The sequence below is a fragment of the Mesocricetus auratus genome, unplaced genomic scaffold, assembly GCF_017639785.1.
Source record: "Mesocricetus auratus isolate SY011 unplaced genomic scaffold, BCM_Maur_2.0 Super-Scaffold_100022, whole genome shotgun sequence".
Taxonomy (NCBI): domain Eukaryota; kingdom Metazoa; phylum Chordata; class Mammalia; order Rodentia; family Cricetidae; genus Mesocricetus; species Mesocricetus auratus.
In genome coordinates this window covers 15,162,269-15,182,170 of record NW_024429203.1, presented here as the reverse complement: position 1 = coordinate 15,182,170, position 19,902 = coordinate 15,162,269, and the positions used below count along the sequence as shown (strand labels likewise).

The 19,902-nt window shown below is 42.3% G+C and overlaps 2 protein-coding genes across 4 annotated transcripts; one reads left to right on the top strand and one right to left on the bottom strand.

The window, feature by feature from the left end:
- Positions 1-7,384: 7,384 nt before the first annotated feature.
- Hyls1 (HYLS1 centriolar and ciliogenesis associated) lies at positions 7,385-16,815 on the top strand. Of its 3 annotated transcripts, none has more exons than XM_040729891.1 (4): positions 7,385-7,643; positions 9,220-9,267; positions 14,123-14,236; positions 15,567-16,815. In XM_040729891.1, the coding sequence occupies exons 3-4, from the start codon at positions 14,223-14,225 to the stop codon at positions 16,495-16,497; spliced, it is 945 nt and encodes a 314-aa protein (XP_040585825.1). In that variant the 5' UTR covers positions 7,385-7,643; positions 9,220-9,267; positions 14,123-14,222; the 3' UTR covers positions 16,498-16,815. The 3 variants fall into 3 exon arrangements, with proteins under 3 accessions (XP_040585825.1, XP_040585826.1, XP_040585827.1); XM_040729892.1 differs by lacking the exon at positions 7,385-7,643 and adding an exon at positions 7,836-7,851; XM_040729893.1 differs by lacking the exons at positions 7,385-7,643; positions 9,220-9,267 and adding an exon at positions 13,432-13,589.
- Pus3 (pseudouridine synthase 3) lies at positions 10,587-19,811 on the bottom strand. The gene is made up of 4 exons (XM_005085844.4): positions 18,926-19,811; positions 12,799-13,206; positions 12,124-12,689; positions 10,587-11,314 (listed from the first exon to the last, which is right to left on the bottom strand). Exons 2-4 carry the CDS (start codon positions 13,171-13,173, stop codon positions 10,813-10,815), a joined length of 1,443 nt encoding a protein of 480 aa, XP_005085901.1. The 5' UTR covers positions 13,174-13,206; positions 18,926-19,811; the 3' UTR covers positions 10,587-10,812.
- Positions 19,812-19,902: the final 91 nt, after the last annotated feature.

Here is a 19,902-nt window from a genome sequence, read left to right as displayed (position 1 = left end):
TACAAACAATCCTCACTATAAGCCCTTTCACAGAATTAAAAACTGTATTCTCTGCCCCCCTCCCCCACTTTCTTTGGCGCCAAAGACCTAAGGAAGATATATATCTGCCCCTACAGGACCTGAGTAGACAGCGCTCAAGTAGTGTGGCCTTTTTGTGTCTACCATTATATTCCATTTATTAACAAATATGACTCTCGCCAAGTGGTGGTGGTGCTCGCCTTTAATCCCAGCACTCAGGAGGAAGAGGCAGACAGATAATGAGTTCAAGGCCAGCTTGGCCTACAGAGCTAGTTGCAGGACAGTTAGGACTACCACACAGAGAAACCCTGTCTTGAAAAAAATTTTTTTAATGTTAACTTTTAAAAGCACTGGCTGCTCTTCCAGAAGTCCTGTGTGGTGGTTTTGTTTATGATCTAACAAATAAAGCTTGCCTGAAGATTAGAGTGCAAAGCTAGCCACACTCGTTAGCCATAGAGGCCAGGCAATGGGAGCACACCTTTAATCCCAGCACTTGGAAGACAGAGGCAGACGGATCTCTGTTAATTCAAGGTCACCCTGGGATAAATGAAATTGATCCAGTCTAAAAGAGAAACAGAGCTCACACAAAGGTGATCTCAGCACTTGGGACCCCATGCCTTTAATCTCAGCACTGGAGAAGAATATAAGGTGGGAGGAGACAGGACTCAGTGCAGTCTGCAGTTTGGTGGAGATACATCCAGTCTGGAGATGCAGTCTGAGGACAGGATCGCCCATTCTGTTTGGGCTTTGGTAGAGGTAAGAGCTCTCTAGTGGCTTGGCTGTTTTGCTTCTCTGATCTTCAGCTTCAGATCCTAATATCTGTCTCTGAGTTTTTATTATTAATACCAATTCAGTCCCTGAGTTAAATTCCCAGCAAACACATGGTGGCTCACAATCATCTGTAATGAGATCTGGTGCCCTCTTCTGGTGTGCAAGCTTACATGCAGGCAGAATACTGTATACATAATAAATAAATAACTCTTTCAAAAAAAAGAAGAAGACACAATCCCTTTGTCATCTCCTATAGGATCTTACTGTTTTATCTCCAAAAGCTCTTCTTTATGAACAACCCATACCTTTCTCTCTGGAAAGCCAGAGGACAAAGCAGAGCTTGTCACTTGAGCTGGCCACATGCTTCCTAAACAGAGGACAGTTCTGTGTAGCACGTTCCAAAAAATAGCACCTGCCTGTGCACTGGTTTATCAGTCAGGTTCCCCTGGTTATAGGAAAGAGCATATACAAAATAGGATTTCTCTTTAGAATAACCATGATAAGTTGAATTACACAAATGACGGGTTAGAAGGCCCCTTCATTTTGGACCTGCTATTGTCTTGAGATAGGGAGGCAAACTGGGGGTGAACAATGACATAATAGTAATTATATTATATGATTATGATTGATTAGTAGACAGATTATAGGCCAGCAGATCTTGGCTATAAGATAAAATATCAGTTTATTGACAAACATAATCAGTTACTCCAAATGCATCTCATTAGTCAAAATATCATGAGATCAAATGTATAGGTCCAGTACAAATTTTTGTGCTGAATGTCAAGCCTGTAAATTTTGTTCTGTGTCTTCAGGAAATGTATGATGATGTTCTCAAGCAGTCAACACAGGCATGTATTTTTGTGAGTCATGGATTTTCTAACTAAATGTTAGATGCTTTTTCTAAACATAATCCCAAAGAAGATTTGTACTACATTTTAGCTTTATGTATGAAGGGACTCTAGCCAGCCAGAGCATGGTAAGCATGGCTCTTGTCAGGCCTTACCCTCTCCCTGATTCTCTCTGCCTTGCTAGAAAATATATAAATAAATAAAAATAAAAGATTAGATTACATCCCTAAAGCTAGTCACCACGGTCTAGTCCCTTATTTGGCCACTTCCCCCTCCTGAGGTGACTACCAAGGCCCAGCAATCAAAAGCCCACCTTGACTCACCCAATTAACATGACCAATTAAAATCAAACCCATCCTAACATGGGTTTTCCTCCTTTACTTTTATAAACTGCCAATTGCCTCTCTATCCAGAGCAATTCTTTATCCCTCTAGAGCAAATATCCCTTCCCCACTCCCTTGATTCCTTCTCCTTTTCCCTCATCCTCTATCTCCTATATTTGTCTCTTATTCCATGCCCTTAGTCCCTCTGGGGCAAATAAATCTCCTTTTAGTGCTGGGAACTTGCTCTTGGAGTGTTCAGAGCTGATACAGATTCCTACAATGCAGACGTGTGCATGTGAGTTTGTGTGCCAGTGAGTAAAGATGTCTGAGGAGTCCAGAAAAGGGTGTTGGATCCCCTAGAGCTGGAGTTACAGACAGGTAGTTGTGAGCTGCCCATTGTGGGTGCTGGGAACTAAATCCAGGTCCTCTCAAGAGTAGCACAGGATCTTGTTTTTGTTTTGTATTGTTTTTCAGGGTTTCTTTGGCTATCCTGGCTCGCCTGGAACTCACTCTGTAGACCAGGCTTGCCTTGAACTCACAGATCTTCCTCCACAGTACTACGATTGAAGGCATGTGCCACCACCACCTGACCAGTATGTGCCACTGACCCATGGATATGACCCCATAAATATGATTCTTATAGAATAATGCTTTGCTTAAACTACTAAATGCAAATTTCACTACAGAGTATATTATATAATGCACATTATCACTGAATGAACTTCCATTTTAAAAATCATATGGGTTCACTTATATTTTCCAAATAAATACTTCTGTAAATAAATAAAACAGAACTCAAACAAAGGAAAAATTATGGATGAAGGAATATTAGTCAACAAAATGTGAGCATCTGACTGTTTCTTTCTTTCAAGGAAAATTGTAAGCACTCTGCTTAGTATTTAGGGAATTTGTGCATGCATTTGAAAAGGTGCCACATGCAAAAACATGCTGCCAAATTTGGTGGATATTAAAGGCTGTGTTGTACAGACAAAGTGACAAAACTGAAAAGTAAATTTGTCTTCCTAACAACAACAGTCTTTAAAAGGGGAGTTTCGATCCAGATTCTAATTACATCGAACCTAATTATTCAATTCAGACTATAAAAGCTAGTTGTGTAGTGGCAATAAATTCAAGTCATACTGATGGTGAGTTTATTAAGCAATGTATGAGGAGCATAACAGATATAACATTATACAAAGAAAAGTATATAAAAGAAGTAACATTTGTAAAGAAAAAAGGGAGGCAGTTAGGTCATCACACGTCACATAGCTGATGGTGGAAAGGCACCTGGTGACAGGTGATGATGTAACTGCTTTCCTAGCAGAGGCTGGCTGCTGTCGCGGTGGCAGAAACTAACAGAGACACGCTGTGACCCAGGAAACTCTTCTCAAAGAAAGCACTTGATTGGGGCTTGCTTACAGTTTCAGAGGCTACTCCCTTATTGTCATGGTGGCATGAAGGCAGACATGGTGCTGGAGAAGTAGCTGATCTGTAGGCAAAGAGAGAAGTACTGGACCTGGTATAGGCTTTTGAAACCTCAAAGTCCATACCCAATGACACGCTTCCTTCAGTAAGGTCACACCTACTCCAGCAAAGCCACACCTCCTAATCCTTCCCAAATAGTGTCACTCCCTGGTGACTAAGCACTCAAATATATCAGCCATTTCTGTTCATATCACCAACATTGGTCCAGGGACAGAATTGATTCTGCAGGTATGTAAGCAGAGTGGCATGATTACCATTTTAGGAAACCTCATCTGGCAATGGTATGAGGACAGACTGATCCATATAAGATATAAGAAAAGACATGGAGCCATTATCCAATGAAAATAAAGAGTAAAAATAACATATCATATCTGTAATATGTTGAGTTACTTGGTAGGTACTATGCATTTCTCCTTACTGATCACTCCAAGTTTACAAAAAGAAGATTGCTAGGTAGAACAAAATTTTTCCCTTACTTCTCACATATCACTTCATACATTTCTTTATTATTTTATTACTTTATGTAGATGGGTGTTCTGCCTGATGTATGTATGTGCGTCATATGCATGCCTGGTACCTGTGGAGGTCAGAAGGCGTTGGATTTCCTGAGCCTGAAGTTGCAGAGGGTTGAAAGCTGACACACAGAAACTAGGACTCAAACATGGGTCTTCTGCTAGAGCAACAACTGCTCCTAACCACCGAGTCAAGTCTCCATGAACACAACAAACTTTTGTAATCTAACTGCTTACTCTCTTCTCCCCGGGATATCTCAAGGTATCTTCTGGATGCATAGCATCCCCAAGCTCAGTGGTTTGAAGGACTGGTGCCCTGTGGGTGAATCTACTCATTGGAAGGTGATTAGATCAGAGGGTTCCAACCTCATCAGTTGATTGACCCAGTAATGGTTCACAACTGGATGGTGTTAATAGGAGGTGGGGCCAGGTTAGAAGAAGTAGGTAAGCAGGGTATGCCCCAGTCCCTTCTTATGTCCCTCTCTGTCTCTCTGCTTCCCAGCTGCCATAAGACGAGCAGCTCTTTTCTCCCACATGCACCCCCCATGACAGTCTGCCTCCCCACTCCCCAGGACCAGCAAAGCTAAGTGAGCATGAATGAAACCTGGGAAGCACAGTAAATCTTTCCTCCATTTAAATTTCTCTGTTAAGACATGGGAACAATGCGGAGTAACACACATCTCAAATTCAACGTGCTCAAAACCTAACTCAACCCCCCACCCCCAGGGTTACCTTTTCCTAGGATCCCAGAAAATAGCTTTCAGCTGTACAAACGAGAAACTTATGAAACAAGAAGGCACACCTGCTGTCTCATACCTCAAATGTGTCTTTTAGTTTTGGTACTCAGGATTAAACCTAGAATCCTGTACATGCTAAAAAATCTATGCTCCATCCTCTTCTTAATATCCTGGCCATTGCCATCCCATCCTAAAGTACCACAACTCACACCTGGAATACGCACTTATCTCCATTTAGATTTTACATAGAATTGTGCACTCTTTAATCCAGTCTTCTCAGTGAAGAGAAAACAATTTCAAGTGTAAGTCTGGGGATTTCATAGCACACCCCAATTCTGCTTCAGACACCCAGTTTCTGTAGCTCTTTGAATGAAACCAGAATCCCTCCCATTGGCTTATTTCATCTTTACCATCTACCTTTTTCCTAGTTCTCCTTCACTTTCTCAAATCTAAGTCTCCCATTGCCTAGATCTTTGCTTTCCCACTTCCTAGACCACAGCTTTCACTGCATTTCCACCCTCCATGTCCTTTCACTTACCTTTTAGATGTTGGTTCATGCCATAATACTGTGTGCCCTTGTTATTAAACGTTCTCTCTGAATAATTTGCCACCCATTAGTGCCAACAGACCATAATTTTATTTTCTGATTGATCAATGTCAATTACTCCTAAATGACAAGAAGTGTCATAAGAGCTGAGATTGTGCCTTTTAGTTTTGGTACTCAGGATTAAACCTAGAATCCTGTACAGGCTACATCCCCAGCCTCTTGTGTTTTGAGACAGTTTCATTATGTAGCCCAGGCTTGCCTCAAACTCAAGATCCTGCATTCCCAGTCTCCCACTTGCTGGAATGTTTATTCAATTATCAAATCACCAAAACATTCCACAGTAAATTGCATGAGTGCCCAATAAATATTGATTGGATAAATTGTCAAATATTTATAGGACTGAGCAAAACAATTGAAGTTGGTGATGGTTAAGATCACTGGAGACTGTCAAAAGTAGCCTGAGTTTACAGATGAGGCAAAATTCAGAAGCCACTGAGCAAGAGAGTGAAGAAAAGAGCATGGACAAACAAGCTGACAGAACAGCAGCCATGGCAAGAGAAAGTTGCTTATTTTCATCTGCTGCTGTCATTACTAGTATCCCCTACTGAGAAGACAACGAAGAAGAAATTGAAAATGACAGAGACAGGATATAATCTGAGAACTACAGTTAAAGGATTTTAAAATGTCAACAAAGTGGTAAGGTAAGATATCATAAGGGTTGGTTAGCTTAAGCCTGACCATATAATCAGTTGAAAATATTTGACTCTGTAAAGATGCTGATGAGCTAAAATGAACTACACCTCATTAGGGGAAGCAAACAAAAGAGAATTGTGTCAGAAAGTAAAGAAGACACTCACTAGATGGATCCATCAAAATCAGTAACTTGGAGGGAAATGGAGACATTTCTAGAATAAAAGAAACAAGATAAACCGACCAATCACAACGTGCAAATCTGATTGAATTCTGACTTGATGAAGAAGCAAGTGAAATATTAAGCAAGGATACTAGAACATCTGAGCTATCAAGAAGCATGGTTGTAAGTACTGTGGTTACGGTTATAGTTTGCCAGCAGGTATGCACAGGCCTACAATTGTAGTACTAGTGGAAACAGACAGAAGAGGATCTTGAGATGGAGACCAGCCTGGGTTACACTGCAAGCTCCTAGCTTGAGGCATAGGGATAAAGCTGAATGTCAAAAAGTGGGTAAGAAAATAAATCATCTACCTTTCTGCTTGAGACACATTAACTGGAGGTACTATGACAAAGAAAAATCTGTGAAGATAGAATATTTGTTCCTGAGGAAAGAATGTGTACACTAAAGAAATGTTACGTTTCAATCAAGGAGCAGTCATTAAAAATCCCGTTTACTTCTGCCATTGTCCCGATTTCATTCAGTTGTCTTAAATAAGTCCTCAATTGCCTCAGAGGTAGAGCAAGGGCCCAGAGAAAAAGTGAGCTAGGTAAAAGACACAGTTAGTGCACTCTAGATTTTAAGAAATAATGTGTTCTCTGCTTGTGTTAGAAAATACAACCGTCAGGATTTGGACAAAATTCTTTAGATTCGATGCGTCCCAATTCCCAACGCACTAGGGTCCTTTTTTTTTCCCTCAAGGCACGTGTACATACACACACGCGCGCGCGCGAGTCAGGTAATACTTTTTTTTAAATATTATTTTGTCAAGAGTACGCTCAGAAAAAAAAAGAGGGTAATAATAGTGCCTTCTGGGAGAGAGCACATTGTGCGGCGGGTGGGCTGTGGCTGGCATTGGTCAGGACGTCCGACAGCGGGTTGCAGAGGAGGCCGACCCACGATCCCGGCCAGCGGCGCCCCAGAACCCTCCCCTCCGCTCCCCTCCGACGCCGCCGACTGCGGCCGAGAGCGGCTGGGACACCTAGCAGGACCAGCCCCCTTGTCCCTCCGCCACACTAACGCCCGGGGAACGACGGCCAAGGCTGCCGCGCCACTGCGCGGCGGGTTCCCACTTCAGCCCCGCGCCCCATACTCCGCTTCCGGGTCCGAGGGGAGGGCCGAAAGAAAACTGAGCACCAATCTTTGTGTAGGCGTGGAGGACGTCTGGCTTCTAAGCCAATGAGAAAGCGGGTGGGCGGGGCCAGGGGCGTGGGCTCTCTCCGGGATTTAAACTTGAACGGCCGACCGTTAACGACTGCCCTGAGCGAGGGCGAGTGGTACGCCTGCGTGAGTGGGGAGCGGTGGTCCGCAGAGGGCGGCGACCAGACGGCTAAACCGGCGGCGGCGGCGGCGGCGGCGGCTGGTGACGTGCGCGGAGCCGGGCGGCGGGGAACACTTCCTGGGACAGGCTGCGGCGGAGGCCCGTGCTCCTTCCCTGGACCGCCGCGCGTGGATTCGCGTTCTCCTCCCTGGCAGGGCTCTTCGGTCCAAGGTAAATGCCGGCGTGCGCTCCTGAGTCGTCCTTAACCGGCTGCCGGGGCAGAGGCCACCCAAGCTCCTCCAGGTCACAATGTGCACCCTGTGTGCGCCACTCGTGCCCGGAGACCGAGCGAGCTGACTGAGCCCTCGGGACCAGCGTGGAGGCTGGGGACGGGTCCCTGGAGAAGGAGCCCGGCGCCCGGCACGCCCACCGCCAGATGGTGCGACCGGTGTTGTTATTGTTCGATGAGCGGGGAAGTCGACTCATGTTTGGATTACACCTTTCGTGGGCTTATCCTACTACACGCAGCCCTCCATAGCGTGCTTAGGGTTTAGGATATCGGGTAAACTGAAAGAACGGCCCTGTGTGACCCTTTCCCGGGCAGAGATAAACCTTATAAAAACTGTACAGTAATAATGCAGACAAAAATATCACAGTGACCTTTCAGGTTTGTTAGGTTTTCAATACCCAGGTTTGAATAATCAGTTTTTCTAGAGAGTTTTTCTAGAGTTTTCTAATCAGTTTTTCTAGAGAGCAGTTTTGTCATTTGACTTGGACGTTAAATTGCACTATAATTTCAGTTATATATGCATCCAGGAATTGCAAGAGTTAAAAAAAAATCCCACCCATGCAGGGCATTGGTGGCGAGGCCTTTAATCCCAGCACTAGGGAGGCAGAGGCAGGTGCATCTCTGTGAGTTCGAAGCCAGCCTGGTCTACAGAGCGAGTTCCAGGACAGCTCCCCAAAAATACAGAGAAACCCTGTCTCGAAAAAATAAAAAAAGAAAAGAAAAAGAAAAAAAATCCCACCCTCCAAATCCTTTCCGCTCTAACTATGGTAACCCTGGACTATTACACTTAAGTTTTTGTTGCTTTGTTTTTTGTTTTTTAAGAAAAGATATGCATTTTGGTCAATATTAACCAGGTTTATTCACAAAATATAAGGTGGGGGGGGTTAGCTTCTGTGTAAGTTTCTGTCTAGCTATTGAGATTGTGTGTTTTAATTGAAACCAAAGGAACTGACCATAACCTGTAGACCTTATGAAAAGTTGCATTTCGTTCTGTAAGTATCAACACATTTGAGGGTAAAATGTAGGGGACATAATTTGAACACAAAGAGACAACACTTTATCGATCTTGTAAACATGCTATTAAAAATTCTCTTGGCTTTGGTGTCCAAAGTCATCCCAGACCAACTCCAGAAGACCAACAAGCACACAGACATTTCAATTAAACTTCAAAACCTATTGAAGTAATTCTTTTTAAATGGAAAAAGGAACCTTAAGCTCTTTACATCTTTCTAGCATCAGTCCTTACCTTGGAGTATGTATAAGTATTACTTCAGTGATTTTGCAAAAAAAATCCATTTGGGGGCTTCTCAGTTGCTTCTCCTGTGATGACTACTAAATATAAGGTTACTGAACCCATTCTCTTTTAGATTCAGACCCAGGCAATCTCTTGAAAGGATTTTATTCACATCTAAAGCCTTGAACTCTTACTTCAATAGACTCCTGAGTATAACACCTTTTAGTTAGGGCTTTGCAGACTTAAAAAAGGGCTATTTCTTAACGTCTGTTTTTCTTCTCTAGGTTTTTCCTTTTTGTTAAATACTGCCAGTCAAGGCACACCAAAATAAGGTAAGAAATTGTTCTATCAGAAGACCAGAGTTGGGATCCCAGCACCCAATAGATAGTTCACGAAGGCCCAATTGCAGCTCCACAGAATCTTAAGATGCCTTCTCCTAACCTCTGTGGATGCCATGTGATACACATACAGATGTTAAGGCTTAAAAATTAAAGGACAAAGCAATGCTTTTTAGAATGTTAGATTTATACTGGCTCCTCTGCTAGGTTGTGAAAGCTGTTACTAATGTTACACCACTTCTGCACAAGTCACCACACCTTTAAGCCACCTTGTCATCTAAACCTGGAATTCCCTCAAGTCTGTGATTATATGCTCGATCCCTAGGGACTATAGCACTTAGGTAACACCAAATTACTATAAGTATTGTTTCCAACTATCCATGTGTTCCTTATATTTAGTAGTTTCCAGATACAATCCCTAAGTCTTGAACATAAGAAAAACTAGTTACTGGTTGGTTGCCAAACATTTGGGTTTTGTAAACATGTCTAGTAAATGTGAATAACACTATTGCAGTGGCAGTTGCTAAAGTGGGAATCTAAGTTCATTTGCTATGGTATTGTTACAAAGGACAAGGAGTTAACAATTTCATGTTTGAATAAATATTTGTTGTGCTTTTGCTACATAATTTTCTTGCTTTTAAGACATCTTAGTGGCCCCTAAAGATATGAATTGATATACTGGCTTATGTAAATCAAGCTTTTGTCACTTTGTAGTCATATTTAGTATGTGCTAATTTCCCTTTAAAGGACTTGTATTTTCTACAATAGACTCAAAGCTTTTTCTTGTTTGGTTGTTGAGAAGGAGTTTCTTATACCCCAGCTGGCCTTGAACTCACTGTATGCTGAAGAGATGATCTTGAACTCCTATTCTGCCTTCACCCAAAGGCTGGGATTATAGTTGTGCACCAGTACACCTGGCTGGCTCAATACACCCCCACACCTCAGTTCAGCAAAGCTGAACCTTCCAGAACTCAGCAAAAATGTTTTACATCTCTAAAAGGTCATAAGACTGCAACAGAGTGTTTTCAGAACCTAAAATATTTGCTCTTACCCTTAGTAAAAAAAAAAAAAATGCATCCTGTGCACTTAGCTGCCTCATTAAAGACATACTGTGCTACACCGAGTTAGGTAGATTCCAAGTGGCTTCACACGTGGCACTAAGCCCATCTGTCCAGTCTTTAATTGATGGAATTCAATAAGAAAGTAAGACACTCTGGCAAGTCTTTCAGATCAGTGGTTGTCACATTTGCCTAGAGAAGAACAATGTGAGGTGCTGTGGACTTAGCCAAAAAGAAAAGGAACAACGAATGGGATTTGTGGGATCAGGGTTTAATGAATTTGAACACAAGGCACAGATTTCCAGGGCATATAGCTCACAAGTGCTCCCTGCTTCTTTCATTTCATAATTCTTTGGGCTAGGGATTAGAGAATATGTAGACCCTGTATTGTTTAAGATTTGTTAGGTGTTTTTAAGAGCCAGTCATTAAAATTTTAGCTGGTTGTTGCTTGGATCCTGGCAGAGATCCTAGCTTGCTGGGATTATACAATACTGTTAATTTCTGCATCTATTATACAGACCCTCTTCGTTGGGTTCTCTAACACAGTATTTTCTTCTTCTGTGTCAGCACAGTCCCTTTTGACCTTTGTTTCTTCCTTATGGAGTAAATGTGGGTGCTCAATGCGTCCTCTACGTACAAAATGCTGGATCCGGGATTCCAGTCCTTGGCATTTAGGGCGATCCATGAGGGGCTTATATGTGCGCATTTTCACTCCTTCTACAAAGGCACTACTTTGCTTTATGACCGAGGGCTTAATGTTTCTCCATTCTGTTGCTTCTTCCATATTTGTTCCTGTTCCACATGTTATCATGACAGAGTCTAGTCCTTGCAGCATACTATACAGCATGTGGGTTTTAACAGCATGATTAGCCCATAGTTGTTGTAGGTGGGTAACATTGAACTCCTGAACCTCGTGATCATAAATCCATTTGGTATTTTCAAATTTACAGTCATACAAGACTAGAGGAAATTCAACAGCCATGCTAAAGAGAAACAAGTGAGAATACACAGTAGTTAGCCAATAGTTCTTTTTTTTTTTAACACTGAGCTTTAGTTGAGATTAAGGGGCAGAGAAGATCTAATGTCAGTGGTTAGTATCATCTAAGAATATACAACGCTATCTTAATCTGGAGTGACTTTATAACTCCTTTTTAAAAGGAAAAAAGTGATCCATTTGATCAGTATTAAGTTATTATCAGGAGTAACAAATCATCAAGATGTGGGTTAATAAGAAAGCAAGAATTTTGGCTCCCCATCATACCATAAAATTTAGAATAAGTTACTTATCCAGATTTGTTCATGACATTCTCACAACCTAGGAATGAACTACTAGTGTCATTTAGCCACAGCTTGTTCACAAAAGAAAAACCTCGTTTTTACCTTCCCTACAATTTCAGAAGCTGGGAATTAGAAGCCCAGTCCAAATACCTATTTCCTTAACGGGAAAGAACAATGAGAAAACTAGTAGATAGCATCCCCTCTTACATGGTCATGACATTCTACAAATGAGAAGTTTGTGAAGGGAGCTGGGAAGACGGCTCAGTGATTAAGAGCACTCACTGTTCAATTTCCAGGACATACACAGTATAGGCCACAACCTTCCGCAACTCCAATCCCAAAGTATCTGACACCCTTTTGTTCAGTTACCAAGCACACAAGTGGTGTGCAGGCATACATACAGGCAAAACACCCATACACATAAAATAAATCTTCTAAAAATATAATGTTTAATGAAGGCAGAGTTAATTCAATAGTCATGAAAGGAAGGATGTACTAGTTTAGTTTAACTTACCTATATTGAGGTTTCTGGGGATTTTTTTCTATGTTTAGCAATTCATCAATAATCTCCGGCTTCTCCATCCCTTGGCCAATCAGAAAGAGGATAGCCATCATACACCGAACTTGATGATACAGGAATGCCTGACCTATCACTTCAAATTGACATAACTGGAAAGGGTCTTGCCTTTTCTCCTCACCCAGGTTCCAAGCCACTAGTTGTACTTGTGCAGACAGAATAGTCCTCTGAAAATTAATCACTCCATTGGCCACATCCATTTTACACAAGTTTCTGAAATCATGAGTGCCGACATACTTCTGAGCTGCATAATTCATGGTTACAATATCTAAATCAGCACGAGGGAAAAAATAGCGATAAGTCCGCTCAAGACAGTTAAACCTAGCACTGAAGCTAGGCTCTACAGGGGCCCAGGCCAATACTCGGATATCTGCAGGGAGCACCCGGTTGAGAATGTGGGTATAACGGATCTCTTTAGCAACATCATCGGCTTCATCTTTTAAGTCAGAATCATCTGAATCCCTGCCTCTTGGAAACTGAGAACGTAGGTCCAGAGAAATCACCTGTGGAATTATAGAGAGAAACTGTTTCAGAAACAATCTCAGTACTCAGTATGTACACTCAGATTTCCTGTTATTACTTGCTTTGAAAAAACAAGGTATTGGCCCTTACCTGACCAAAAGCACTAACTCCTTTGTCTGTTCGACCACACCGGTGATAGTTGGATGTCTGTCTACTTTCTACTAGCCGGGTCTTAGTTAAAGCCTCAAACAGTTTCTCTTCAATGGTATTGCTTGTGTTTTCCTGACTGGCAAAACCCTGGTATCCCCAGCCTAAATAGGCTATTTTTAGAGCTACATGTCTTCTGCCATGAGCACTAAAATCAAATGCACGCTTAGCTTTTCCTGAGCCTAAAGAATTTTCTCTGATGCTTGACTCTTTGATACTGTTGGCCTGTTCTTTCTTAAGTCTTTTCACCTCCTGCTCCAATTCCTTTACTCTGTTTAGAAGTTTCTCAATCTGGTTTCTGTCTGTGTTTTCAGCCATGACAACCGTAGGAAGAAATCATACAGGTCCACCCTGTGGGAAAAGAGTAAAGTGATAACATCAGTTTCAGTGCTAGTTCCTTTGGATATGGCATGTCACATGCTAAGCTAGGCATGGTAATACAGTCTTATAGTCCCAGTACTTGGGAGGCACAGAGGACCACAAATTCCAGGCCAGCCAGGGGTACAGAATACCTCAAGAAAACAAAAGAACACTGAAATTTAATTTGATGTTAAAAGTGTAGGCTTTTTATTATGTATACAGTGTTCCGTCAGCATGTGTACCTGCCGGCCAGAAGATGACACCAGATCTCATTACAGATGGTCGTGAACCACCATGTGGTTCCTGGGTACTCAGTGCTCTTGACCTCTGAGCCATCTCTCCAGCCCAAAAGTGAAAGTTTTGATTGCCCAAAGGTACCAGTTTAAGTATGTATTCATCACTCAGACACTGTTGTTTTACATTCTATCTGGCTACTTCACAAAGAAAGGAGGGGAAATTCACCTATTTTTTATTTTTTAAAATTTAAGGAAATGCCTCGATTTCATTTATTCCTTATTAACCAAGATAAGGATTCATGTAGACTGCTTTTCTCCCTATAATATTTCCTCTTGATTTCTCAGTACATTTGTCCAGTTTTTGTTTTTTTGTTTTGTTTTTTTTTTTTTTTGGTTTTTCGAGACAGGGTTTCTCTGTATTGTTTTGGAGGCTGTCCTGGAACTCACTCTGTAGACCAGGCTGGCCTCGAACTCACAGAGATCCGCCTGCCTCTGCCTCCCGAGTGCTGGGATTAAAGGCGTGCGCCACCAACGCCCGGCTTTGTCCAGTATTTTTAATGGTAAGAAGTATTTATATGGGTGACTCACGACTGTTTCTGTTTGTATTGTTTTATACTACTTCAAGGAAGTGGCCTATATATTGTTATCTAATGGTCTGTTTTGCTTTAAAGGTGGCACAATAGAAGCTAATAACTAAAGGACTGCAATCAATGATTATATTTCACATTGGAAGTAGAACCTGAGAAAAAAATTCTTACTTTAAGCAGTGTAATGGCAGAAAAAAGGTAAATAATAATTATTGGCTTTTTTACAACCAAATTTCATGTTTATAAAAGATTTCTGTAACAGTTATACAAGAGTTAGTCTAACATAATTTGGATCTAGAAGTTGATTATTTCTGATATATTCCAAAAGGTTGCCAAAGAGCAACAATACTACAGTCTCAACATTGAGGTGGTTCTAACCTGTGACTGTAGTTACTTGGTTAGCATTTCTACATCTGTTCTAAGGACAAAATGGTTCCCTTTTAATATTTGGAGTTTATTTATGATAGAAGATTAAACATTTAAATCCTACAAGTAAAATTAAAATTACTAGAAGAAATATGGGAAAATGCCCTTTCTTATTAAATTAATCAGAGAAGGGACACAACACTAAGAATTGGATTTAAGAGCCTCCTGTATGCTAGGCAATCACTCAGTCACTAGGGAAAAGGCATTGCTAAGTAAAGTATATTCAAGTATTTGAGAACAGTTAATTCCGGAACAGTCTTACAAGCATGGGAAAGTTTGATGGTATGCCATTATGGAGGGGTGTAAAACTCACTTAGAGGTAATCCCATGCTGGAAATTGAACCTATGCTACATGCTTATGAAAGTATGTAAAATTTTATAAGATAGTCACTGTACATTAATTTTTAACAAGTGATTATAAGTCTAGATTATGTCAATAGGGACTGGATAACTTTGACACCACATTAAATGGTAAAATAAGTTTTCATGTGCTGACAGAGTCGAATCACCACAGTTCTTCAAATTCAGAGAGGTTTTGTGCCATGCTCCTTTATAGTGTGGAAAAATTTAGTGTGAATACAAAAAATCTAGAAAACTGCTAAGAAACTGCCTTTTACAGAGAAATTTCATCAGGAAGGTGAAATCCTTTAAAATTATAAGCATGTATTTTTCAATTTCAAAACAAAGAGTAGGGAAACAAAGTAGCAGTAGGTGTTTCAGTGGTTGATGTGAATACTATTTTTATTAGGACAGATTTGTTTTAGAATACATGCATACACATGTGTGTACACCCCATTACATTGCTTTTTTGATGTTCAGGCCATTATCAAGGTCTCAGTCTGATTCAATGTCCACTGATCACCATGCTCCATTACATGTAATCTCAAGCTTTCCGTATGCCAGAACTCAGCCCATATTATGGAAGCCATTAAGTGTGACAAGGCAATAGAAAGTAGAAGAAAAAGAGTTAGAAATGAAGGCAAGTAATAGTTATACCTCTACCACAACTACTGAATTTATTAATGCTTTGCGTTTTCCATTTGACTAAGACATGAATGAGCAATTAATGAGGTGGAAACTGACCAGTGTTTATCTCTTACAGACAGCCTTATTATGTAGAGGAAGCAATGGAGCAAATGATAGGAGCCAGTGGACAAAAATGGGCCAATCTGAACTCAGAAGAACGAATGCTGGCTGCTGCTACAGCTTTCACACATATCTGTGCAGGGCAAGGTGAAGGCGATATTAGGAGAGAAGCTCAGGCTAGCCAGTATGATCCCTACAGTAAGGCCTCAGTGACACCAGGAAAGAGACCTGCTCTTCCTGTGCAGCTGCACTACCCACATATAAGAAGTCGTCTGACTTCATCAACACTTTCAGAGGTTTCCCAAAAATGCAAAAAGCCAGTGATGAAGAGAAAGGTTCTGCGCAGAAAGCCAGATGGGGAAGTCCTAGTGACGGATGAGTCTGTTATCAGTGAATCCGAATCTGGTACAGAAAGTGATTTGGATCTCTGGGACTTAAGACACAGGCTGATGAACCTGCAGTTTCATGAAGGCACAGAATCTCCAAGTGATGCTTCACAAAAATTTAACCTACCACGTGACTATCAAGAAATTTCACAAGAAGATCAGCTCATTTGCTATCTACAAAGAGAAGAAATGGGCCCTCCTGTTTATGAACAAGACTTGATTGTTGCCAGCAGACCCAAGTCCTTTATTCTCCCCAGGCTAGATCAGTTAAGCCGAAACCGGGGCAAGACAGACCGAGTAGCCAGATATTTTGAGTACAAAAGGGATTGGGATTCAATGCGATTTCCTGGGGAAGATCACAGAAAGGAGCTACGCTGGAATGTCCGAGGACAGATGCTTTCCAGAACAGAACCCCAGTCCAAGCCTCAACATGTGTATGTTCCAAACAATTACCTAGTACCAACCGAGAAGAAAAGATCTGCCCTTCGGTGGGGTGTCCGTTGTGACCTTGCAAATGGTGTCATGCCCAAGAAGATTCCTTTCCCCCTTTCTCCTTCTTAAGTGCTTTTTTTTTTAAACACGGGATTTAGGATAGCCTAGTTCTTTATCTTTCTCCATTTAAATACAACTGACTTGAAAAGCCTGCAGAACATAAGGTAAGGACTTCACTGGTCCTTCCTAAATTTATGTCACATTAGGTATCATACACCATTTAAGTTTCTAAATTGCTGTTCTCAAATGCAGCAATTGGGGGGGAAAAAACTACCTGAAATGTGGATTTTGTCAATAATACGTGCCATTTTGAAAAGACTTGCATACTGTGTTTTTTTTCCAAATTAGTGGGCATTAAGCCCAACTATTAAAGAATTTGGAACATGATAATTTTGAACTTTGTTTTAAGTACTTCCCGATATAAGAGGACCTCAGCTCTAGGCCATGATTCTCCCTATGATATATAACCTGACATGGAGATACAAAAATAAACTAGATTGTCTGGGTACAGATCAAAATACTAGTTCTGTTTTCTTGCTAGAACTTACATTCTTGACAATCTTGACAATCCAGTAAGGAATATCTAAGGTAGAATTGTCTTTCAAGTACTAAACTTAGGCCTGAAAGCTGACAGCACAGTGCTTGTTGGAGAAGGAAACACTACAGACAGCTAGTTGCTGAAACACTGAACAATTTATGAGGCTATCGATACATTTACCCAATGCCGTCCACAGCTAGGCATGTTATTAAGAAGAAAGATAATCAGTGACTCCAAGAAAGTAAAAACTGCAAACTCCAATGGTGTATCTGAGGCAGGGCAATGCCACAAATGCCTGGGAATACAAACTAAGTATGCTGTAACTCAAACAAGATCTGTCATACATGCAGAGCACAAGGAAAAGCTTAAACTCAGCTCTATGTGCAGGACTAAAAGTTTAACAGCGTTTTCAAAACAGTTGATCTTAAAAAGTTTTCCCTTCCCTAGACCTCAAAGTTCAAACTCCAGAAATTAAAAGGGTTTTCAAGTTAAGTATCCTAGTTTAGCTCCTAAGCGTGAGATCATGAGGCAGATTTGTTTCCTGTAGGGAAAAGGGTCCAGTCAAAGAAACACACCCTGAGCAGAGCCAAAGAAACACACTTTGGCCCTGCAACCAGAACCAAAGAAATGTACCCTGACCCTAAAACCAGTGCCAAAGAAACACACTTGGTCCCTGGAATCAGAGTCAGTGAAAGAAATGCACCCTGGCCCTAAAATTGGAGCCAAAAGGCTAAAAAGGACCAGAGAAAGAAACACACTTTGGCTCTGAAACCAGAGCCAAATCTGACCCTAATCCTGTGCAGTAAACTAACCAATCCGAGCTCAGCACTAAAATCTGACCAATCCCCACCCTGAAAGCCCTATATAAACCCTGTGTCTGTTCCCAATACCCGCTGTCCTCTGCCACTCTGGCAGAGGGCAGCCACTCTCCTGGATCCTTCCCTCCCAATAAACCCCTTGGGTGAGCTTTGGGTGAAGATCTTTTTCGTAGGTGACGGAACAGAGGCGACCCTGGGCAGAGCAGAGCGAGCGAGCAGGGCTGTAACACTTGCCCCACTTGCCCGGGGAAACCTTTGTTACACTCCGCTCTCCGCTCCCTGCTCTCTGCTCTCCAAAGCAGAGCTGAACTGTAGCAGCTTCGCCCGAGAAACTGCTACACTAGGCGAACATCCCCAGCTGGAAGACCCTGTCCTGCCGGAGCGGAGCGGATACACCGGAGAAGCCTTTCCCTGAGGCTGGGCTGTAAGCTACCAAGCTTACTGCAACCTGTGGTGGTCCTTGGCTCCTGAGCTCCAGGATACCTTTCCACCTGAGCTGTGTAACACTCAGTATTCTGTGACTCCTGAGTGCCAGGATACCTGACCCACTCCTGTTCCACCCCCATCAGCCCGAAATACCTACAGACCCCAACCAAGACCCTTGACCCAGCACCCTAGGTTTATCAGTGAAATTCAGAAGGTAGACAGGCGTTGACTAAATACCCACAAAGGGAATTCCTGGGTGCATTAAGCATCCATCCTAAAATAGAAAGCCTCGGAAGCACGAATCTTTTTGAAGTTTAAAGGGGGAGTGGGGTGGATAGACATTTCCTCGTGATAAAGGGTTCAAGATGCGCTATATCGTTAACTCTGAAAAGTATCGCGTAAAAGCAAAACCCAAAATAAACTAGTTTCCGCCACGCCTTACTCTCATACAATCTATACTGGGCTACTACCGTTAGTATTTGAGCAATTGTGCTGCAGCAGAGGCCCTTTAAGCCAGTTGCAAAACCTAAGCCCCGCTGGTGGGACTTTCTTAGCTCCAAGAAGTCCCAGGCACAACAGCACACGCCCTACTTCATACGCCAGCGCCTTCTTGAAGCCCTTAAGTACCGGGGCAGGAGGTAGCCATTTAGCCTCCCCCGTTTGCTCATTCCTCTTCAGAACTCAAAACATCCCACCTGAGAGAGGCAACACTTACCTTCCGGTCATCAGCGATCGGCCACGCGACTAGCAGGAAGCTGTGGCTTCATGTCTCCAGTAAGCATGCGCGGTCTCACGGGAGGCGCGCCTAGGGTTCTGGGAAATGTAGTTCCGAAACCCGGGTGTGGGCTTTTAAGCCAAAACCCACCGTAAGAGCAGGTTTCTGATGCAGCCCTGACTTCACCCCAAGACACAGTCAATGCAAGAACAAATGGCGAAATTGTAATTCTGGTCTAAAATAAAAAGGTTTTAAATGCTGGCTTTCCTATGTGAAAACTAAAGAGGTTGAAGATCGTGTCCCATTCTTGCACATCGTTTAATTAACAGAAATTTAACATTGTGAGTGAAAAACATTTACTATTAGAATGTTAATGTAAAAGGCTAAAGGGAAATGCTATATAACCTGAATGAAAAGATTGTGACAGTACAGAGCAAAGGAAGTGCTGCTTCAGCACCACGGAGAGATCATGGCGACACTTGGTGCTTTTCCTATTTTTGCCGATTCTAGAAATGTTGACTCTTAAAATTCCAGCCGGAAAACAGAAAATCCTGGTTCTTTGATCCAAACTTAGCATATGGAATCTACCCCCGAGCTGTGCAATATATCATGTAGGTAGTGGTGGTCGGGGTTGCTTTAACAAGGGGCCACGCCTTAGAATAAAAATTAAAATGCGTGTGTATGTGGGCACATCAGAAATACCAGGACTGAGACCGATGTCTGCATTTGAACTCTTGCTTTCTTTGCGAATCTCCAGTCAAGCCCATCTGTCCCTCCAGTGTCCTGTGCAATCTCACACCTTTGATGCCCAGGCGGAGCTGTCCCGGTAGACACCACCAGCACGAGAGCCTGCAGCGCCGTGTGGGTCCCGCCTCCGTGCCCAGTTTCTCTCGGCTGTGCGGGTGGCCGGCGGGCCAAACGGAAAGCTCGCGGGTGCTCCGCACGGCTGCGCTCCGCACCTCGCTCTCCCCCCGCCC

Excerpts from the sequence above, each read along its gene's own strand:
- Pus3 (XM_005085844.4), bottom strand. The coding sequence starts at position 13,173 with ATGGCTGAAAACACAGACAGAAACCAGATTGAGAAACTTCTAAACAGA. Across the intron at positions 12,690-12,798 it reads GAGTTAGTGCTTTTGGTCAG|GTGATTTCTCTGGACCTACG; the intron begins GTAAGGGCCAAT and ends ATAATTCCACAG. Across the intron at positions 11,315-12,123 it reads CCCCAGAAACCTCAATATAG|CATGGCTGTTGAATTTCCTC; the intron begins GTAAGTTAAACT and ends GTTTCTCTTTAG.